Below are 24626 nucleotides of genomic sequence, written 5' to 3'. Positions count from 1 at the left end.
TGCAAATTCAGCCATACACTTTGTATGGCTGAAATTCGCACTGCACCCGCACAAAAGATGCAAAGGACCCTTTTTTCCAGCCGCATCAGATCGCACAGTGGTTCACACTTGTGCGATCCGATCCTGTGCGAACTGTCAGAACGCACTACGATATGCGATCAAACTGGGGGTGTCGTTAACATTTCATTGACACCCCCTGCAAATCGCATATGGCAGTGTGAACTGCCAGATGTGCGTTTGCGATGCGGGAACAGGCTGCAAATTCACAGCCTTCCCGCATCGCACAAGTGTGAACCGGGACTTACTATGTGATACACAAGCCTCAAAGTAAACAAAAAAAATAAAACTTTTACCTTTCATATGTCGGTTCACACATGTGATGCGGGAACCCTGCGAATCCGCAGTGGGTTCCCGCATCGCATTCAACTCGCAGGCAGTTCACACTGCCATATGCGAATCGCTTGGGATGTCAAAAAAACAGTTAACATTGAAAAATTAGGGGTGCGCTGACAAATCAAAGCTGCTACCTGAATAATGTTGTGTGATAATGTGATGAAAATGAGGTGCGCTAAATGGTAACTACAGTGACAATAGCACAATGTAAATAGGATAAACATATACCAAATACAGTGTAAATAATAAGATATGATACAAATTAATGCAATGACAAATGAAACTGCAAAGTTCAAAATGCACCAAATGTCCCAAAATTAGTGAACCGTGAGTGATATCAAAATGTTCCAAAATTCAAAGGTGAATACAGGTGAACGAAAAATCAAAGTCCAATAATGATCTTCACCAAGTGCTGCAAAGACACCTTAAAACTAAATAGTGATGTCTCCAGTGTTAAGTGGGTAAAGAATCCCGCCACCAGCTAGTGTTCCTCCTTACCAGATGGGATAAGGTGGAACGCAGAGAAGGCTCTGATCTTTAGATGGAAAGGAGATATCTTTAAGTCACCACCCAGTGGTATAATACCGATGGCTTCTTACCAAACAATGGATAGACCAAGCGCAAGGTAAATCCAGTTGTGGATACTCATCCAATGGGTTGGTTGCCAATAGTATTGTCCCGCTCCTGCTGCCAGTTCGTGCTACTATTTACTCCCCCAGATGGACATGTGTGGGGCAAAAGATAAACGGACCATAGTGTATTATCCCCGGTGAACGTTTATTGAATAAGGTAATGCACTTACATTAAAGGATGGCAATAATAGCGGTAGTGGTAGTAGATACGCTGAGCCCGGCTGCAGACAGGGCTGTGCGTGACGTCTGTGGCGGCGCGACACGCCTCCTCTCTAACGACGTTTCCTCTGAATAGGCTTCTGCTGAGATAGGAGGGACGTGCGCGCCACCACATCCGCCTTTAAGAAGCTCCAGGATGATTGCCACTTCTGGTGTCCGCAGTGTATGTGCGGAAGTCATACAGCCTGATCAGTCCGACATTGAAAACATACAGAATCGACTCCAAACATCACGATCTATTAGTTCTGATATACAGAAACATGACATATTGTGTCAATATATAATTTGAAACGATCTATGTTAATAGAGGTCGGGACTCTGGAAGTCTGCAAATCCTCTAACTTCCTGTGCCGGCATATAAACATAAGCAACTTCAGGAAATGGGGAAATATATAGTAATAGGACAAAACAGGTCCTGTACTAAAATGATCATATAAACAATGAGCATAAAAATGTTGGTAGATTAAAATATATAAAAATTACATGAAAAAACATTTATTTCCATAAAATATACGATAAAATGATAAAATGGTTAAAATGACTAAAAGAATAATATGTGAGACTAAACAAGGGTTCAACTATTATTTATATGGGCGTTGATGTCCCATTCAATGTTGTGTCCCACGGGCCTGAAGCATTTCATCTCATAGATCCAGAAGGTTTCCATTCTTGAAATGGATCTTTTCATGTTACTACCACTCCAATGAGGTGTATATTTCTCAATCACTATAATTTGTAGATTTTTTGGGCTTTTGTGATGGCATTTGGAGAAATGTAGGGAAACTCTGTGTCCTGGGAACCCTTTTCTTATATTAGCAAGATGTTCCCCTATCCGGATACTGGCAGTACGTATGGTTCTCCCAATGTATTGCCGGCCACAATCACACTGGAGTAAGTATATAACTCCCTTAGTGTGGCAAGAGATAAAATCTTTGATGGCATACTCCTTTCCAGTAGTGTTGGATGTGAACTTCTTGGTTCGTATTGTCTTTGCTTCTTTGCAGATCTGGCAATTTCTGCATGGAAAAAACCCTTTCATATTTGGGAAGAATTTTGGTACTGTAGGTTGTTCTACTGGGTTACTGGCAATGAGATCTTGTAAATTCCTTGCTTTCCTATAAATCATATTAGGTTTGTCGGGCAAGGAAGGTCCCAAAATTTTATCCCCTTGAAGGATGCTCCAGTGTTTCTTGAAGACATGAGCCACCTGTAATTGTGGGAAAAACGGGTGACAAAGGCAAATTCAAATTTTGACTGAGAATTGTTGGTCTGATGGGCCAGTCTTGGTACAATAAGGTCTTCTTGGGTCTGTTGGCATGTTCGTTCTATTTTCTGGTCCAATTTATGTGGCTCATAACCTTTTTCTAAAAATCTTTGTTTTAGGACATTGGCTTGCTCTTTAAAATCCGACTCGCGTGTGCAGTTGCGTCTAATCCTTTTAAATTGTCCTTTCGGAACCGATCTCAGCCAATTAGGGTGATGGCAAATGTCCATGGTAATAAAACCGTTTTTGTCGGTTGGTTTAAAATATGTTTTCGTAATAAAACCAGAGCCATGTCTTAAAATCACAAGGTCTAAAAAGTTAACAGATGTGGGGCTAGATTCATAAGAGAATCTGATTCCCCAACTATTACAATTTAGCTGGTCCATAAAAACTTGCAGTGATTCTTGACTCCCTTTCCAGATAAAAATTGTATCGTCTATGTAGCGCCTCCAGAATATAAGTTCTCTGGTCCTGTTGGAGAAAATGTTACGATCCTCCCACAGGGCCATGAAGAGGTTCGCTACACTGGGGGCAAATTTGGCCCCCATAGCTACACCTGTACGTTGGAGGTAGAATCGTTGATTGTAATAAAAGTAATTGTGTTCCATGCCGAATATTAAAAGATTTCTGTGCCACGGGTATGTATTGGTTGGTATCTAAGAAAGTGCTAACCGCTTCATACCCCATCTCGTGCGGAATTATTGTGTATAAAGACGCCACATTGGCAGTCACAAGCAATACATCTCCCTCGATATTCAAATGTCTTATTTCCTGTCTTATTTTAGTTTTAAGGTGTCTTTGCAGCACTTGGTGAAGATCATTATTGGACTTTGATTTTTCATTCACCTGTATTCACCTTTGAATTTTGGAACATTTTGATATCACTCACGGTTCACTAATTTTGGGACATTTGGTGCATTTTGAACTTTGCAGTTTCATTTGTCATTGCACTAATTTGTATCATATCTTATTATTTACACTGTATTTGGTATATGTTTATCCTATTTACATTGTGCTATTGTCACTGTAGTTACCATTTAGCGCACCTCATTTTCATCACAAAAAAACAGTTAACGACATCCCCAGATCAGTTTGCATATCGCAGTGCGAACTGTCAGTTTGGACATTAAGCGGATCGCATAGGTGTGAACACCCATGCGATCAGATTCTGGTGCGCACCAAAAAAAGGGCCCTGTGCGACTTTGGTCCGATTGCAATGCGAATTCAGCCATACACTCTGTATGGCTGAATTCATAACGTATAAACATCGCATGTGTTTGCAGAGCAGTGCGCTGCGAATCACATGCAATGTCTGACATCGCATACGTGTGAACAAGTCTTTTTTTTTGTGTTCAACCAGCGGGTTTTATGAAAAGAAAGAAATGACTCGATTTCCTCATCCACACACTTGAGGTGGATGGGGGAATCCTTCCCGCTGAGCGATAGTATTCTAACAGTATATGTAACTATGTAACTTCCCCGCCATCAGAAAATACTGATCAGTGTCAATTTGTAGATTGACTTCTGTACAGCCTCCCTGCCAATACATGGATCGAAATTTGGGCAGTCCCTACTGAACCAACCTAATTTTGATTTAAGTATGGCCGGCTTTAGCCAAATCCTTTATCTGTGTCTCTGGGAAGCGTGGTGTGTGAAACTGCAGCTCACTGTGGGAGGGTTTCAGCAACAGGAGCCATGCTGTCAGTCCAAAAGACAGGACTGGGTATGATCAGGTGCTGACTGACAAGATAATTGCTGGTGATCAGCAGTGACAATGCTAATAGCCACTCCTCCTGCAACATTTTCTAATCTTTGTAGTGCAAGCACGCACAGCTTATATGAGGGACAACTCTGCTCTGAACTCCGGAACCGTGCAGCATTAGTACTACACCATCACAGAAAGCTGCATTATTAACAGATATTTGCGAGACTACAAGAAAACTACAAGCTTTTTTTTTTTTTTTTTCAAAATGTACTTTATGTATTAAAAGTCCTAAGAAAACCTCCATGCTGGTATGATCATTTCTGAACTTATGTCAGGAACTTTAGACTAAGGCTTGCTTTCTCCAACTGAGGAGCAACTATATCCGCAGTGCCATGGAGAATTCTTTAATCTCCTAATTAGATAAAACCACTCTATGGCCGCTCTGGCAATGGTACACGGGTGTTCAATCTGTGGCCCTCCAGCTGTTGCTGAACTACAAGTCCCATCATGCCTAAGCCTTTGGGAGTCATGCTTGTAACTGTCAGCCTTGCAATGCCTCATGGGGCTTGTAGTTCTGCAACAGCTGGAGGACCAAAGGATGAGCACCCATGGAAGGTAGAAGGCAAAACATTTGTAAAACATCTTCTCTTCCTGTTATAACTGGCATAACTTTTATCTTATATATAAAAATTGCTAGTGGGGGTAGCTCAATCCATACACACTTTAGACAGCTACTATCCAAGCCTCCCAGTCTGCATAAGATCCTATTACAGCATTGTCTAAAATTTAACCACCCCCCATCCGCGCTACAGCCTATATACGGCTGCAGCGCGGACTTGAATTTTCGGGAGGCCGTTTTTAAACGGCCTCCCAGTGACACGCCCCCAGCGCGCTCCCGCGAGCGCGCTGCGGGGAAAATCTGTGTCGGCCGTGTCCCTTGGACACGGCCGATCACAGATCGTGGTGAATGGCCAATCACAGCGGCCATTCACCACGTGATCGGGCCGTCCAAACATATGAGATCATCTCTCATCGCCGGCGCTCCTTCCTCACACGGAGCCTGCAGTGTGAGGAAGAAGGGGGAGCCTCACAGCGCCGGGGACACAGGAGAATGTAATCAGGGCACCGATCACCAGTGCCCTGATTACTAAAGGTAAAAATACACACACAGTGCCCCCCCATCAGTGCCCGCCATCAGTGCCCCCCATCAATGCCCACAATCAGTGCCCATAGTGCTGCTAGTCAGTGCCCATCAGTGCCTGCTCATCTAGGCACTGATGAGCACTGACTGGCAGCACTATGGGCACTGAGTGTGGGCACTGATGGTGCTGCCCATCAGTGCCGCTCATCAGTGCCACCCGTCAGTGTCCAGTGCCATCCGCCAGTGCCCATCAGTGCCGCCTATCAGTGCCGCCCGTCAGTGCCGCCTCTCAGTTCCCAGCAGTGCCACCTGTCAGTGCCCAGCAGTGCCACCTGCCAGTGCCCAGCAGTGCCACCTGCCAGTGCCCAGCAGTGCCACCTATCAGTGCTCATCAGTGCCGCCTATCAGTGCTCATCAGTGCCGCCTATCAGTGCTCATCAGTGCCGCCTATCAGTGCCGCCTATCAGTGCTCATCAGTGCGGCATATTAGTACCTCCTCATCAGTGCCCATAAGTGCCACCTCATCAGTGCCCATAAGTGCCACCTCATCAGTGCCCATCAGTGCAGCCTATCAGTGCCCATCAGTGCCGCCTCATCAGCGCACATCAGTGAAGGAGAAAAATTTATTTTCAAAATTTACTCGCAGAAAATAAGAAAAACTTTTTTTTTTTTTCAAAATTTTCTGTCTTTATTCTTTTTTTTTGTAAAAAACCCAGAGGTGATTACATACCACCAAAAGAAAGCTCTATTTGTGTGAAAAAAATGATAAAAATTTCATATGGGTACAGTGTAGCATGACCGTGCAATGGTCATTCAAAGTGTGACAGCGATGAAAGCTGAAAATTGGCCTGGATGGGAAGGGTGTTTAAGTGCACAGAAGGCAAGTAGTTAAAGTGATTGTAAAGCTTCAGTTTTTTCCTACAATAATAAACATGACATACTTACCTGCTCTTCTGTGCAATGGTATTACTATTGTAATAAGCTGTCACTTTTCTCCTCTTTTGGGGTTCCCCACCAGAGTTCTTGGCTCCTCCTATCTCAGAGTGCCCCCACAGCAAGCTACTTGCTGTGGGGGCACTCATGCAGGCGTACTCCCAAGCTGTCTATAGATTTGATGGACAGCAGCAGGAGCAAAAGATATATTGCAGCTTACCAATCATTAGATGTGATGGCTGCATTCGATTTCTTTTTTAGGCTTTTCTCCCATATGTTTTCACCTCATGATCTGGCCGGTAACACACTTGTATTACACTGCTCCCACTCTAGATATTTAGAGCACGGGAGAACATTTGGTCAGCAGCCTTGTCAATTGGGGGGGGTGTTTAAAGCGCATCAAGGCCACGCCACTGACAGCCTACCTATGTATCTCTGTTATGTGCATATCCATGGGATGTCTGTAAGTGTATTTTGGTTTATTTTTATGAATACATTTTAGCAGTATTATATATTTATATTATATTTTGCTCCTCTTTGGTTCATTTGCAACACCTTGGCCGAATTGGAGTCTTTCTGGTGATATACCTGCTACAAGATTTCACTGGAGGATTTCACACTGATTTGGATTACCCACCCACATCATACAACCTGGTTTGACCCCTGTGCTATACGGTACCTTGGGTCCTAGCCTTCTGGTGAGCGCATAAAATCTTTATTCCCTGTTGGTGTTGGGATCTGCCGAGCACTGTGATCACTCACTGCTTAACTGGACATTTTATGTCACTCCTATCACGTGGGACTGTTACATAGTTACATAGTAGGTGAGGATGAATAAAGACAATAGTCCATCCAGTTCAACCTGTGTAGGTGTGTGTGGCTGTAATCATCTCACATACCCCTGAATGTTCTGATCCTTGAGATGTAAGTCTAAGAGTCTTTTGAAAGCCACCATACTACCCGCAGAAACCACCTCTTGTGGTAGAGAATTCCACAATCTTGTAGCCCTAACAGTAAAGAACCCCCCACGTTGCCTGAGGTTAAAACGCTTCTCCTCTAATCGCATTGTATGCCCTGGAGTCCTCATGCAATCCCTTCGAATGAACAGCTTTTTTTCTAAGCTGGGATCCCCATTAAGATATTTATAAATTGCTATCATGTCCCCCCTCAGACGTCTCTTCTCCAGGGAGAATAAATCGAGCGATTGTAGAAGCTCTTCATAGTCAAAGTCCTCCAATCCCCTAATTAGTTTAGTTGCCCTTCTCTGGACTCTCTCCAACTCCAACACATCCCTCCTGAGGACTGGCGACCAGAACTGGACAGAATACTCCAGATGCGGTCGGACCAGAGTTTTATAAAGTGGAAGGATTATAGTCTTATCTCTGGAATACATCCCTTTCTTTATGCATGCTAATATTCTGCTGGCTTTGGCAGCTGCCGCTTGACATTGCATGCTGTTGCCTAATCTATCATCAACCAAGACTCCCAGATCCTTCTCCATTTTTGATTCCCCCAAGAGTTCCCCTCCTAACATGTATTGTGTTTTTATGTTTTTAGTCCCCAAGCGCAAAACCTTACATTTCTCCACGTTAAACCTCATTTGCCATGTCGTTGCCCACTCTGTAATTTTGTCCAGGTCATTCTGTAGGATATCTGCTTCATGCTGTGCAGTTATTGCCCTGGCCAATTTTGTGACATCTGCAAAAACTGATATCGAACTACTGATCCCGACCTCAATATTGTTTATGAATAAATTGAACAAGGTTGGTCCCAGGACTGAGCCCTGGGGCACCCCGCTTACAACCTCAGACCAGTCTGAGTATGCGCTGTTTATTACCACCCTTTGGACACGCCCTTTAAGCCAGTTCCGTATCCAAGAGCAAACCCTGCTGTCGATACCTGCAGACCTTATTTTATAAATTAAGCGCTTGTGGGGAACTGTATCAAACGCCTTAGCGAAATCCAAGTACACCACATCCACTGGTCTCCCCCTATCTAGCTCACAGCTCACCTCCTCGTAGAATGTTAAGAGATTGGTTTGACAAGAACGCCCATTTGTAAACCCGTGCTGATTACTGCTGATGATGTTGTTGTCTTTAGCAAACTCTACGATATAGTCCCTTATCATCCCCTCCAGAAGTTTACATACTATTGATGTCAAACTGACAGGCCTATAATTTCCCGGGATATGCCTCTGGCCCTTTTTGAATATCGGAATCAAGTTAGCTTTCTTCCAATCCCCTGGTACATCTCCTGTCCTAATACTGACAGCAAAGATCAGGAACAGTGGTCTCGATATAACTTTACTGAGTTCCTTGAGTACTCTCGGATGTACGCCATCCGGGCCTGGTGATTTGTTTGCGTTAAGTTTATCCAGCCTTTCCCTGATTTCACCCTCTGTTAGCCATAGTGGCAAGTCCTGTGTATTAATACTAAGCATACAGTCATGGTCAGTGTACCCCTCCGTTTCCTGTGTAAAGACTGACGAGAAAAAAGCATTCAGCACGGTTGCTTTTTCAGTGTCCACTGTAACCATCCCCCCATCATCGCTAATTATGTGTGCAATATGCTCTGCCCTAGTTTTTTTGCTGTTGATATATTTAAAGAATTTCTTTGGGTTTTTTTTACTATCCTCCGCTATTTGTCTCTCAAAGTTGATTTTAGCCATCTTGATTTCTTGTTTACTTTTCTTATTTGCCTCCTTGTATTGCTCGAAAGCCGATACTGTGCCCTCTGATTTATACTTCTTGAAGGCCAATTTTTTTCCCCTAATAAGTTTTTTGACGCTACGGTTTAGCCAACCAGGTTTGGCTTTGTCTCTTCTAAATTTATTTCCCATAGGAATGAACTGCAAGATGCCTTTGCCTAATATGTTCCTAAAGCATTCCCATTTTTCCTCTGTGGTCAGTGATCCCAAGGTTTGGTCCCAGTTTACCCTTTCCATCAATGAGTACAATTTTGGAAAGTTTGCCCTTCTGAAGTTTAGGGTTCTTATGTTCCCCACTTGCCTTGTTATATTGTTATTTATACTAAATGTGATCATCCTGTGATCGCTAGAGCCCAGGTTGTCCTGGACTCCTACCTCCGAGATTATGTCTGGGTCATTAGTGATCAATAGATCCAGGACTGCGTTTTCTCTATCAGGGGAATCCACCAACTGGGACATGTAATTATCCAGTAAGGTTTCCGTGAATAGGCGGGCCTTCTGTGAGTGTGTAGTCCCCTCGTCCCAGTCAATGTCGGGATAATTGAAGTCCCCCAATATGATGACTGATCCCAATTTTGCCACTTTACCCATTAGTGCTAAGAATTCCAGCTCTACCTCCTCCCCTTGGTTAGGTGGCCTATAAGCAAACCCCCACAATTACTTTCCCCTTTTCTCCTTCCCTATGGAGTTCAACCCACACAGATTCTAAATCCATGCTCATCCCATCCGTAATGTCACTCCTTTCTATCACCTTTATATTGTTCTTGACATAGAGACATACCCCTCCCCCTCTTTTTCCTACCCTGTCCTTCCGGTACACAGAATACCCTTGGATATTTGCCAGCCAGTCATGTGAGGGGTCGAACCAAGTCTCTGTTATTCCCACAAGGTCTATGTCCTCCTCATGTACTAATATTTCCAACTCATCCATTTTATTAGCTAGGCATTAGCATATACCCTCTTAGTTTTACGGAAGTTAAGCGCAATTGGCGTCTATGTTTATTCCGGTTTGGTCTGAGATTTTCCAGCACAGACCTGCCAATTGACATTGTGGACCTACTGTCGCTGCTGACCCTACAGCTGCCTTCAGTCCTCTGCTCCCTCCTGACTGACTCTACTTCTGAGCCCTCCCCCCCGTCTCCTAGTTTAAAAGCCCCTCCAACTTGGTGGCCATCTTTCTCCCCAAAAGAGCTGTACCGTCCCCATTAAGGTGCAGCCCATCCTTACTAAAGAGCCGGTAGCCGACTGAGAAGTCAGACCAGTTCTCCAGGAACCCAAACCCCTCCTTCCTACACCAGTTCCTCAGCCACTTGTTAAGTTCCCTAATCTCCTTCTGCCTCTCCTGTGTGGCTCGAGGTACAGGCAGTATTGCAGAGAAAACCACCTTGGAGGTCCTTTTCCTCAATCTATTACCTAAGTCCCTGAAATCGTTCTTAAGGATCCTCCACCTACCTTTAACTTTGTCATTAGTGCCCACATGCACCATGACCGCTGGGTCATCCCCAGCCCCGCACAACAATCTGTCTGCCAGATCTGCGATATGCCGAACGCGGGCGCCCGGTAAACAAACTGTTCGGTTCACGAGATCTTTTTTACAGATTGCCCTCTCTGTCCTCTTGATAATTGAGTCCCCCACTACCACAAACTTTCTAACCTTTCCTGAGTTACGGCCCCCCTTCTTCCTGGAGCCGTCCCTCCCCTGGCAGCTGGGGGAGGGTGCATGCTCCAGCTCTGCCACCCCTGAGTTGATATCCCCCTCAACCTGCAACTCAGCAAATTTGTTAGGGTGTACCAACTCAGGATTGGCCTCCCTGGCACTCATCCCTCTACCCTTCCTAACAGTCACCCAGCTGCGTACCTCTGCTGCTTGCGTCTCCTCTATTCCTCCCTCCTCTATGGAAGTTACTATTAACGCCTCATGGGTTTTGTCTTTTAGACATATATTGTTTAGTGCTCAATAACCAAATCTCTGATAAAATGCACGAAAAACAAACAATTGTAATTGCAAAGCTATATTTCATTTTTAAGAAATAAATCAAAGAACCTTATGTGTGGTAGGATAGTGCAAGGCCTTTGGATCTGGATGTTAAATAGAGCAGACTACTGCAGACAAAGGCATGTGACCGCTACAGAGGAACTGCACTCCTCAGCAAAATAGAAATACCAGATGACACTTCATTTCTATGTCACATCCTAATGAGGTGACACTCTGCGCCCCTTCCCATGAATCATCATTCCCTTTCCATTACCCTGTCATAACTGGTGTGAAAAACTGCACCACAAGTTTACAAAGATGGAGGAAGTGTATAAACATGTTTCTACCACATAAGGGAAGACTGGAGGTTCATTATTAATACAAATTAGGAGTTATATACAGTACAATAAAAGAAAATAAAACAAAAGCAGGTCATTAGTTTCAGGTCTTACTCTGGTATGTTCATATGGAATATCCACCGAAGGATGGTAGCAGACAATCGTTTTCCCATCAGAAGTCATTGCCAATTCCACTTTACTAATAAGTGAAAAAAAAAAAAAAATTCCATATGAAAATGTTCAATCCCAAACAACTAAGTATAGAAATTTGAGCTTATGTTTAAAGCAATAATAAAGCCTTGTTTTGTTTTTACATAACAAACAAGTTATGCTTACCTGCTCTGTGCAGTGGTTTTGCACAGAGCAGCCCAAATCCTGCTCTTCTCGTGTCCCACGCCGGCGCTCCTGGCTCCTCCCTCCTGCCAGGGTGCACCCACAGCAAGCTGCTTGCTCTAGGGGCACCCAGGCAGGTGCTCTCCCAACCTGCGGCTCAGTGTGTCCATTCACACACAAACCTGCGGCTCTACCCCCCCCCCCCCCCGTCTCCTTATTGACCCACAGCACAGACTGACTGACAGCAGCGGTAGCCAATGGCTCCTGATGCTGCCAAAAGCCAATCGGGAGTGCGAGTCCCCAGAGAAGCAAGGCTCTCGTAAACATCGCTGCATAGAGAAATTGCTAGTGCCATGCAGGTCTCCTGCAGACTGTCAGTGGGAACTGTCTGCCCATACATTGTACAGACAAGCAGTTTCTCGCTGACAGGAAGACCCAATGAACTACCACAGCGCAGAAAATGAGGTTGATAGTTTTAGTTCATCCATTCAAAGAGCCCTGTGAAGGAAAGACACGCGCTTGTTTCAAAAAGTGACAGCTGGTACAAGAAACTTCCTTTCGCACTAAGTGCGGGGATCGCCTAGCGGCTGCAGAATCGGTAGCGGGTTACATGTTCCACCCTAAAAACAAGTGGAATATGTAACATATTCCCAAAGGTGAACTTTGTTTGATAAGGGGGACGCATGAAGTTGCTCTGCAAAGCTTAGTTGGACTATACCTTTACAAGTGTATACCTGCTGTCTTCTATGCATAGCTGTTTCAGTCCCCATGCAAGGGGTTTTATTGCGTGTATTTTGACAATATGGAACACACAATGTTTACTTATTAAAATTTTATTGGTTTTCTTTCTGACTTTTTGGTCAATGTTCTTTTTCACTTAGAAAAATTAGAAAGGTTTTAATAAACATTAATGGATACAAAAAAAATTAGATAAATAGATTTTCTTACTTAATAATAAATCTTATTATTTTTACCAGTGTTTAGTGTCACTTTAACTTACATACACATCAGTACTACTAATATAATAAGTCTTTGTAATTCTCAGATAAATCAAAACCATCATATTTACAGCAATACAGGTAAAACGCAGAGAGAATGTGTGAGGCTAAAAATGAGATTTACAGCTACCATTGTGCCAACGTGAATTAATAGGCTGCATACTAGTTCTGTTTAACTGCAAATCATACAACGGTTCTAGATCGAATGTGCAGCTGAGGCGACAAAAAATACAGCACCTAAGGAAACTGCCCCACGCTGCTTGCGAGATTCTGGAGATACCAGGAAACTACATACGGTTTGGAAGACATTTTTATAGGTGGCAAAAAGAAATTTGCATACAATCATATTCCCTTCCTACAGTTCTGGATTAACTCCAGGAAGGTGTTAAAAAGGATTTGTTGCCCAGTACCCTAAAGTGATTGCAAAGTCTATTATTTTAAATAAGACACAGAGCGACCCCCATCCTCTTCTTCTGGGACCCCGTCCGCTGGAAGTGGCTTCCTATGGTGGCACACCTATGGGCTTCATCCCAAGCAGCGCTGACTGCATCCACAGACAGCGTGGCTCTGCTCTGCTCCACTACTTGCTTGTCACAGGATTTGACTGACAGTTGCCCTTAACAAAGCCTGTGAGAGTGGGAAGAGCTGCTACAGATGGGCACAGCACAGGATCAAGTGAGGACTCAGGAAAGTTTAAGGGGAATGAAGGAACGATACGGGTAGTGGAACATTTTTTTTACCCTAATGCACAGATTGCATGAAAAATGTTCAGGCTTTAGAACCACTAAGGTGCTGGTTGTGGCCCTTTTTGGTTTTCATGAAATTAGATTGACAATCTGACTTCTAGGCTTATATAGTTGTCTTTTTTAGGGCTCAGTGCCTCCTAGAGTATCATGGCCTGATGGATTAGAACAGGGATGCACAATTCATATCACCAGACGCCCATGAAATGTAGTTCTGGGCGCAGGGCAGCTATTTTCTTTTTTTTTTTTTTTTAACATTTAACCCTGCTGTGGGCAAGCAGCAAAATTTGCTTGTCGGATGGAAGCATTCGGGCAGCTGTGCTACCGCCAAATGCTTCCACACACCCTAGTAAATTGCCCCTCCCCCACTTGCCCATCTGCGGGCCCAGGACTGGCATAGTGGGTGCCACTGGGTAGAAGGGAGGGGAGTGGACACATGTCCACTCTCCTCCCCATCTTGTTTCTGACCCAGAAGTGACGTGTATGACATCACTTCTGGGTCCCTGTTGAGTTTCCCCAGCCATCAGGGGGCCAGGAAAGAATGTAAAGCAGTGCAATCCGCACTTTATGACATTCAGTGGATCTCTTTTGGTCCCTGGATGTCTCATTAAGGAGAACCTGTCACCAAAAATGATCACATACAGGACTTTTTGTCCCCTAAGTGATGAAAAACAAAACGTTTTCATTACACCCAAGCACATAAAATCCACCCCCCCCACTCACACACACACACATATATATATATATATATATATATATATATATATATATATATATATATATAAAAAAATGTAAAAGCAGGTCTTGGGTCGCCTACGCATGAAAGAGTCGATTACCATACACGTTACATATTCCTGCGTTCGCCAGAATGAGAGGAATAATTCTAGGACCAGACCTACTCCATACCACTAAACTTATGACCTATAAGGAGCTTTTAAAGCCCCCAGGAAGCCGGGTCGGCGCTGGACGGAGCCCACAGGAATGCCACGGCGATGCGCTACAGCTGTTTGTTTGATTCTGAATGCCTGATGATCATCTCCCAAATGTGAGTGTAATGAGCTATATGTTTTTATAAAACTGTCAACTTTTAATGCACTATTGGAGCATCTTCTTTCCTTTGTATATGACTGCTACTCTCTCCGAGTGTTACCGGGAATATCTGAGGAATGGTTATTGGTGCTGTTAATACTGTGGATCCCATGCAGCTTCTCCTGTCTTTATGATTAGATGCCTGCTTTGACCACCTATCATTTAGTGGTCATAGTTTTCTGGTAAGGAGATCCCTATTGCACCTGGGGTGTGAAGTGTGTTGATTTCTTCCTTTAAGTCAGCCCTTCCTCCTTGCATGGTCTTACGGCTTCTTATCTTCTGGAGTGCTGTTATTTGGGACTATTATTTATTTATTCACGATATTACTTGCATGGTTTTATATGTCCTTTAGCGCTGCACTATTCGCATTATATAATTCTCTGGAAGTTTGTATTTTTCCAAGTGTCAGCAGTTCCCCTCAATAGCGCAGTGTTACATTTTGTCCAGTCTTTTAAAGTGTTGCCTATAGAAAAAATACATTTTACCAAAAAATTGCATAATTTATTGCGTCTTTGTGGTAATATCGTGTGATAATTGGAACTACCATTATTTTATTCTCTGGGGTGTCTGCTTTCAAAAAAAAAAAAAAAAAAATGTTTTGGGGGTTTTATGTAATCTTCAGACCTAAAATTATTTTTTAAACGTGTGCAAAAACAAATAATGAAAAAACAGCTCTGGCAGTGAAAGGGTTAAAAGAGAACTTCACCTTTGGGATCATTTAGGGTGGAACATGTAACATGTTCCCGCTCCTGCAGCGGCTCGGCGATCCAAGCCCTCTGTATGACAGCAGTGCGGGTAAAAGTTCCCCATACCAGCTGTCACTATTTGAAAAGAGTGTGGCCATGTGGAGCTCCGCCCACAGGGCCTCGTTATTCATTCACAAGAGTTCTCTGAAATAAACAACTACAAGTACCGACATCTTTTGCAGATGTCGGTTTAGCCTCGGTTCACACTCGGGCGACCTGTGAGGCGACCTGGTCGCCTCACAGGTCGCCGCAGGTCGCCTCCCATAGGGAAGCTGCGGACCCGTTCTGATAGGAGCGACACAAGTCGCTCCGACTCAGAAAAAGGGTCCGGAGCTTCTTTGGGGCGACCAGGAGGCGACCGCCATAGACTTCAATGTTACGAAGTCCGTGGCGGCCGCTCCGAGGAAGTAGCGTCGCCCCAGTGTGAATGGGGGCTTATAGTTCTTACTGTCAGTGTCAAACTGCCTGTTTTGATGTACAGGCAGTCAGATTACCTTGACAGTCTGCAGGAGTCCTGCAATTCACCAGCGATCTGCTGGTTGCTGGTGCAATGATTTCTAGGCTCCTAAAAAGAAAAAAAAAAAAAAAAAAAAAACGGACACCAGAGCTTGATTTGGCTGCTCAGCACCCAAGTGCTTCTGTGTGTGAGGGTAACCTGAAGGAAAAATGTTAACTTATTTATTTTTTCTCATGGGGGCCGGTGCCTCATTTTTCGCTTCTGCTGAGCATTAGGAGAGAGCCCGACACTCCCCTTTCCTGTTAAACTGCAAGGTCCCACCCTTCCCTGCTAGTCCCTGGGTGTGGTGCTGGAGACAGGCAGGGAGGTGAGGAGATAAACAGCACAAGATTAAAAACATTAAGCCTGGGTTGACACTACTGTGATGCAGGAACCAGCACAATTCTAGTGCGGGTTCCCCTTTCGAATCTCTCCCGCAGGCAGTTCATACTGCCCTCTACGAACAGCTGTGGGTGTCAATACAAAAAGGTAATGACACCCCCAGATCTGATTGCAGTGCGAAATGTGAATTCAGACAGGAATCGGATTGCATGGGTGTAAACACCCATGCGATCTTATTCCAGTGTGGGAAAAAAAAGGTTCCTGCACCACTTTTGTGCGAATGGGATGCAAGTTCAGCCGTACAAACTGTATGGCTGAATTTGCATTGCACAGACATCGCATGTGATCTGCACAGCAATGTGGTTAGAATCACATGCGATCTCTGTGTTCGCAATAGTGTGAGCCCAGGCTGAAAGTTTAGGTTGCCCTAAAGCCTCTTTAAAAAAAAAAAAATCACAGACATTCCTAAATCGCCTCAGATTTAGGGCTGTGTTCTGCTCCCCCCTCCAAAAATGAAAAGTCAGCAGCTACACATACTGTAACTCTTGACTTTTAATATTAGGACACTTACCTGTCCTGGAGTTCAGCAATGTCGGCACCACAGCCAATATTTCCATCGGCTTTCGGATGTTGCCACCGCCATTGCCGGTAAGGGAACCTGGCAGTGAAGCCTTGCGGCTTCACGGTGGGGTCCCTACTGCGCATGCGTGACGCGCTCTCCTACTAGCCTATAAGCAGAGGAAAGAGGAGGGGGGCCGAACTTCTGATGTACCTCACTGCGGCGAAGTCCGAGGGAAGTGGGACCAAATGTGGCACCGGAGCAGGGGAGGAGACATAAGCGGAAGTTCCCCTTTTCAGTGGAACTCCGCTTTAAATACAGTTTTGGTTAAAATTATTTCTTTTTTTAACAAGGCAAGTAAATTGGGACCACGTCTGAGTCCCTTGGACAAGTAGGTTTTTAAAAAATGTCCACACCCCTGTTAGAGAAACTATTATTTCAGCATTCATAAGTTCTGGCCAGTTGCTACCACCTCATCCCCAGGTATGTTTACTGGTTTATCCTCCCAAGTAGCTGTCCTGGAAGATGATTTAAAACTGGGGTTACACTTACTGCGAATGGTTTTTCCAAGAATCTTCCAGGACAGTGTCCGTATTCCCAGCCAGATGTTTTTGGTTTAAAGTGACGGTGTTTGAAACTGTTGCATTTTTACCTAAAAATTCCCCTTGTGTACATTGGTGGAGGCTCTTTGCTTACAACAACTGAGGATGGGGGGGGGGGGGGGGGCTTTTTAATTTCTTTCTGTTTTGTGTTTCCTGTTGAAGGTGGAGCCAAATCATTCCTCAGGTAGCTGCACTGGAAGATTCTTGGAAAAACTGTTACCGGTGTTTTTTTTTTGTTTTTTTTTTTTATTCAAACAGATATATATATATATATATATATATAAAAAATGTAAATAGTATATTTAGCAAACCAAAAGTATACTGTTAGGGTTTACATACAGTTAAAGGACAGGTAGACAGCCTGTAGAATAAAATTACATACCAGTTGTAGTCATCAGGAAGAGCTGAATAAGTTGATTTTGCACAGTGTAAACTTTGATCTGAGAAGGGAAATATAATTTAGAGCTTTATATTCAAATGGTAATATCATGGGACTTTAAGCCAAACAGTTTCATGTATGTAGACAACACATATCAATATATTCAATAACTGTAATGAAAGTGGACCTGTGTGCTATCACATGTACTAAATGGACATTTCATTGTAAAGAAGGCACCACCAGATACATGCACATCATTTCAGAGGTCAGGTGGAATTCATATCACTGATATGCAAATCAGAAATGGCAACCATGGAAGCTGGCCCCTTGTCTGCATATCAGAATGGAAGCTTCGGAGCAAAGTGTATCCAAACCTACATTTTAAAAATATGCAGGTTTCCTTATCATGCACATGTAGGTTTGCATTTCTTTATGAAATCTTCTTCTGGACGCGCCACAAGACATGGCCAGGGACCCCACAGGCGCGCCACAAGACGTGGCCAGGGTCCCCGCAGGCGCGCCACAAGACGTGGCCAGGGTCCCCGCAGGCGCGCCACAAGACGTGGCCAGGGTCCCCGCAGGCGCGCCACAAGACGTGGCCAGGGTCCCCGCAGGCGCGCCACAAGACGTGGCCAGGGTCCCCGCAGGCGCGCCACAAGACGTGGCCAGGGTCCCCGCAGGCGCGCCACAAGACGTGGCCAGGGTCCCCGCAGGCGCGCCACAAGACATGGCCAGGGACGGCAGGCGCGCCACAAGACATGGCCAGGGACGGCAGGCGCGCCACAAGACATGGCCAGGGACCCCACAGGCGCGACACAAGACATGGCCAGGGACCGCATGCGTGCCTCAAGACATGGCCAGGGACCGCAGGCGTGCCACGAGACATGGTCAGGGACAGCAGGCGCACCACAAGGCATGGCCAGGGACCGCAGGCGCGCCACGAGACATGTTTAGGGACCGCAGGCGCGCCACGAGACATGGCCAGGGACCGCAAGCGCGCCACGAGACATGGCCAGGGACCGCAGGCGCGCCACGAGACATGGCCAGGGATGGCAGGCGCGCCTCAAGACATGGCCAGGGACCGCAGGCGCGCCACGAGACATGGCCAGGGATGGCAGGCGCGCCACGAGACATGGCCAGGGACCGCAGGCGCGCCACGAGACATGGCCAGGGATGGCAGGCGCGCCTCAAGACATGGCCAGGGACCGCAGGCGCGCCACGAGACATGGCCAGGGATGGCAGGCGCGCCACGAGACATGGCCAGGGATGGCAGGCGCGCCACGAGACATGGCCAGGGATGGCAGGCGCGCCACGAGACATGGCCAGGGACCGCAGGCGCGCCACGAGACATGGCCAGGGACCGCAGGCGCGCCACGAGACATGGCCAGGGACTGCAGGCGCGCCATGAGACATGGCCAGGGATGGCAGGCATGCCACGAGACATGGCCTGGGACCGCAGGCGCGCCTCAAGACATGGCCAGGGACGGCAGGCGCGCCACAAGACATGGCCAGGGACGGCAGGCGCGCCACAAGACATGGCCAGGGACCCGGCAGGCGCGACACAAGACATGGCCAGGTACCCCGCAGGCGCGCCACAAGACATGGCCAGGGACGGCAGGCGCGCCACAAGACATGGCCAGGGACGGCAGGCGCGCCACAAGACATGGCCAGGGACCGCAGGCGCGCCACAAGACATGGTCAGGGACCGCAGGTGCGCCACAGGGCATGGCCAGGGACCGCAGGCGCGCCACGAGACATGGCCAGGGACCGCAGGCGCGCCTCAAGACATGGCCAGGGACCGCAGGCGCGCCACGAGACATGGCCAGAGACCGCAGGAGCGCCACAAGACATGGCCAGGGATGGCAGGCATGCCACAAGACATGGCCAGGGACCGCAGGCGCGCCACGAGACATGGCCAGGGACCGCAGGCGCGCCACGAAACATGGCCAGGGACCGCAGGCGCGCCACGAGACATGGCCAGGGACCGCAGGCGCGCCACGAGACATGGCCAGGGATGGCAGGCATGCCACAAGACATGGCCAGGGACCGCAGGCGCGCCACAAGACATGGCCAGGGTCAGAGACTGCAGGCATGCTTTAGGAGTTGACAGGATTCTGGAAACAGCCATAAACCTGAGGCACATTTCATGAGACTGCTAGACATCAGTGCCATCACAACCCCTTTACATTTGTACATCGGAAAACCCCCTTTAACAGTTATTTGGTGCACATTTGATTTTTCTCTCAGCAAGATCCATAATAAAAGATCAATAAAAAATAAAAATATAGACAGCACAAAAAAAGGGGTGAAGAAGAAGAAATAGGGCAAACCTATGTAATTACTAGAAGCTGGTCTGAAGAATATTTTTCCTTTATTGCCTTGAGTAAACACAGACCACTATCTTCAGGGGCCACAGGGTGGACACCTGGGGTGTACATACAGAATAGGTGATGCTGGAGCGCATGCGTGCTAATAAGAGAAAGGTCAGAGAGAGACTGATGATCGGTGAGAAGGTCGGGGGATCATTGCTGTATATAAAGGTGACACAGAGCCCACACACCCCCTGCCATGTGTCACCTCACCTCCGCCTCGCCCTGTGCTTCCTCTCCCAAATACAGCCGGCAGGGAGCAGCGGACAGCCCGCACACCGAGCAACACCCCCCGGCACCCGATTACTACAGCTGCCGCCATGATGATGACCGACGGAGGAAGCGGAAACCGTACACACAGCACTAAACATCCGGGTCACCAGGGTGGACTGGAGGAGAGTGCAAGGAACTTCCTGTCCCCTGGTTACCATGACGACGTATACACCTCACTAATCTACATCACACACAGCACACAGAATGCCTCCTCTCCATGGATAGACTCACAATCGTTTCTTCATATTAAAGCAGAACTAAAAGCAAATCTTTTTTTTTATTAGTTTTGGACAGAGTGGAGAGGGATGTCATGTTTTTATTGCTATCTGTCCTCCCATTAGGGAGATGTACCCTCTCTATTTGTTCTGTTTACCATTATCACCAAAAGTAAAAGAAAATCCCAAACTTTGGGTTGACACCAGAATATTAACCACTTTAGTACAGGGCACTTTCACCCCATTCCTGCCCAGGCCAATTTTCAGATTTCAGCATTTTTGCACTTTGAATGACAATTGCGCGGTCATGCAACACTGAGCCCAAACAAATTTTTTTATCATTATTTTAAACAGATAGAGCTTTCATTTGGTGGTATCACCACAGTTCTTTTTTTTTTTTTTTTTTTTTGCTAAACAAACGAAAAAAGAAAATTTTGGAAAAAAAATATGTTTTTCTTAGTTTCTGTTATAAAATTTTGTAAATAAGTAACTTTTCTCCTTTACTGATGTCCGCTGATGAGGCTTCACTAATGGGTACTGATGAGGTGGCACTGATTGGCACTGATGAGGAAGCACTAATATGCAGCACTGATGGGCACTGATAGGCGCAACTGATATGCAGCACTGATTAGCATTGATATGCAGCATTGATGGACACTGATAGACAGCACTGATAGGTGGCACTGATATGCAGCACTAATGGGCATTGATATGTAGCACTGATAGGCAGCACTGATTGGCACTGATGTGCAGCATTGATGGACACTGATAGGCGGCACTGAAATGCAGCACTAATGGGCATTGATATGCAGTACTGATGGGCACTGATAGGCGGCACTGATAGGAAGCACTTATGGGCATGGATAGGCAGCACTGATTGGTGGCGCTGATGGGCACAGACAGGCATCACTGATGGGCACTAAAAGGCAGCACTGTTGGGCACTGACAGGCATGGCTGATAAGCACTGATTGGCAGCACTGGTGGGCACTGAAGAGCGGCACTGATGACCAGTGCCCTGATTGTCATTGCAGATGTCCCAACTGAGGAATGCTGCTCACCGACTGCTCTCCTCATGCGCTGTCAGTGTGAGGAGAGGAATGCTGATAACCGACATTTTCTGTTTACTCTGTGATCACATGGTAAAGAGCCTACATCATAGGCTCTTTACTGTGATCAGTGATGCGCTGTGTCCTAGGGACACAACACACCACAGTTCGCCACGCACCCCCACGTGCCACATACGTGGCGAGAATGGGAGGATGTCATATGAGTGCTCCCTCCCATCTGTCATTTCACTATACGGTGGGCGGAAAGCAGTTAATAGAGAGGAAATCTTCCACAGGGGGATACTAGTTCTGGACAGGAAGTGAGGGGAAATCTCCTCAATGGGACACAGATGGCAAAAAAAAAAAAAAATTATAGGGGTATAACCTTCCCTTACTCTATCCAAAATGAAAAAGAAAATACTTTGCCTTCAATTCACTTTTCAGTATGAAATACTGTAGTAAGAACCTTTGTCAGATTTGTGCTGTCTTTCTGTACAGGACTAGGGAGAATTTCCCTAACTTCCTGTCCAAAGGGCTGCACTACTTCTGCCTAAAATTTAAAATTCTCATCACAATGCTGCACTAGTAAATATAGCTCCATAAAACAAAAACTGTGTCTGTCTTCATTTCAGGCTGCAAAGCAACAAAATGTCATTTATTTTAAAGGGGATGATTCTTTTCTATACCCACTAAATATATCTCATGGAATCATTTTAAAATAGATTGGTAGCAAGCCTAAATAATACCTTTTTTAGCTACAATGAAGAAGAGTGTCATTCCTGTTGGTGACCCCGCTTTGGAGATCTATCCCTATTTCCTGCCCCTGTAACACCTATACAAGGATAGGCGGGGGTGTGCCTGATGCACCCAGAAATGAAAACACGTCTTCTTCTTCCTCTAATGTTATACTTTGTATCACAGAATGAGAGTATTCCACACACACTGACAATGTTACAATTTCCTCTTTGACATCCCACTTCGTACAGTGACCTCATTCTGTACAATACGACCCCTCCTGCAACCAGTTCTGGCTTCACTGTCTCGTACTGCGCATGCTCCTCTGTACAGTATGGGCGCCTAGAGTGTCTATGGATGCCGTGCAGCAGTGTGAGGATTCCGGCCGTAAAGGGACATCTTGATCCCGGCATCCGCTGTTGAGCCGAGTAATCAGCTCTGATTACCACAGCAATGGATCAGAACTGGATTATCCAGGCCCTGCAGGGGACCATAGACCCCAAGATGAGGCTGGCGGCCGAGAAAGAGCTCAACCAGGTGGGGGCACCTACAGGGCTCTTGGGGTAATACTGTTATTCAGGTGTATTGCTAGGTAGGAAAAAGACCAGGGGATTGAGCCCAAAGGTAAATTTGATCCTACAACGTCCCTTTCCGACATCAGAAGGGGGCATGAAGATCAGCGCCAGGAAGCTTTGCCCGGCGCTGGATTAAAGGTGAGTGTAACACCAATAAGAGCATTTTGATGGGGCGACACCTCTAGACCCCTTTACATTACACAGGGTGCAAGGTTCAGGAGTGTATTGTACGGGGTGCAAGGTTCAGGAGTGCGTTGTACGGGGTGCAAGGTTCAGGAATGAGTTGTACAGGGTGCAGGGTTCAGGAATGAGTTGTATGGGGTGCAAGGTTTAGAATTTAGTTGTATGGGGTGCAAGGTCCAGGAGTGCGTTGTACGGGGTTCAAGGTTCAGGAATGTGTTGTATGGGATGCAAGGTTCAGGAAAGTGATGTACAGAGTGCAAGGTTCAGGAATTAGTTAAACATTGCACACTTAGCTTAAAATCTCGATTAGCAGTATACAGAAGCAGAGGGAACAATGGTGACATCAGATGCATGAGTGCAGCCGAGCAGGATATGCAGTGTAACATCTATCCAAGACAGCCAGTGATTGGTGGGCAAGCTGGGGGCAGCCACAATGAGAGTGATTGGAGCTGTCAAATTAAAGCACTGATGTCGGGGATGGGCAGGGCCGATATGCGGGGCTCCGCCCCTTTGTTTCGCGCATAGACAAACAGCCGGCATCGGCGGTGTGTATACATTGCTGGCCGGGGAGAAAAGTGGCAGGGGCGGGACCAATTGTAACTACTATATGTGTACCCACAACGGTGTAAAATTCAGGTTTATTATACACCGCTGTGAATGCAAATTCAGTAGTTACAAATGGTCCCGCCCCCTGCCACCTTCTTCCCCGGCCAGTGGCTGTTTGTCTATGAATGGGACAAAGGGGCGGAGCCCCACATATTGGCCCCGCCCACCCTGACATCAATGCTTCATTTTGACAGCTCCACTTACTGTCATTGTGGCCGCCCCTGACTTGCCCACCAATCACTGAATGCTGAAAAAAAGAACGGTAATGGGGGCAGCCCAATTAACGGGCCGGGACAAGGTAAATTACCCGGTACAGGCTCCTATTTGCTGGAATTGTCCCGGCAGAAACGGGACAGTTGGCAGGTATGGCATCAATCCCTGCCCCCAAGGAGCTTACAATGTAAGGACCCTATCTCACATTCATACATGGCCAGCTTAGACATGGGCCAATTAACCTTCCAGCATGTCTTCCGAGTGTGGGAGGAAACCCATGTAAACATAGAGAGAACGTGCAAACTCTGTAGATAATATTTTGGTTTGGATGTAAACCAAGCACCTCAGTACTGCAAGACAGGAGTGCTAACCACTAGTGATAAGCATGTGTTCAGTCTGAAGTCAGGTTCATTGGAACGTGAAACATAGCTGTCATTGCTGGGCCAATAAGTCATGGCAGGATATTTCCTACTCTCCCCTAGTGGGAAGAGTGCTTTGCCACACTGCTTTGCCGCTGCAAATGTTTTACGGTGGACACCATGCCAACATGGGGCATAAAGAACCAAGGTGGGGGAGACCGACTAGGTTCAGATCTGGTCACTGACCTGCAATACAACAGAGAAAACATAATCTTGTGCTCAAATCTCAATAGCTTGTACATGTATTTAACCTATCAGGTGCTAAAGGGGTGTCACCACCGTGTACTACATACACATAGGGCTCTTTCAGATGGGCACTGAGACTGGTCCTCTGTGCCAAGCCACCTTTTGCCAAAATGTGTCAAAATTTGACATGCGGGCAGAAGCAGCTGAATCC

The 24626-nt window shown here is 46.2% G+C and overlaps 1 protein-coding gene across 1 annotated transcript in view; it reads right to left on the bottom strand.

Annotated features, from left to right (window-relative positions):
• MRPL42 (mitochondrial ribosomal protein L42) overlaps positions 1-20344 on the bottom strand; it is a 34444-nt gene extending 14100 nt beyond the window's left edge. The window contains exons 1-3 of the mRNA XM_082252763.1: positions 20177-20344; positions 17598-17655; positions 11422-11506 (exon numbers count right to left, since the gene is read on the bottom strand). Of these exons, the coding sequence (XP_082108889.1) occupies positions 11422-11506; positions 17598-17655; positions 20177-20285 (252 nt within the window). The 5' untranslated portion in view covers positions 20286-20344. The remainder of the gene's footprint in view (positions 1-11421; positions 11507-17597; positions 17656-20176) is intronic.
• Positions 20345-24626: the final 4282 nt, after the last annotated feature.

This window comes from Pelophylax lessonae (assembly GCF_965119305.1).
Source record: "Pelophylax lessonae genome assembly, chromosome: 4".
Lineage (NCBI taxonomy): Eukaryota > Metazoa > Chordata > Amphibia > Anura > Ranidae > Pelophylax > Pelophylax lessonae.
This window is presented reverse-complemented; position numbering and strand designations above follow the sequence as displayed.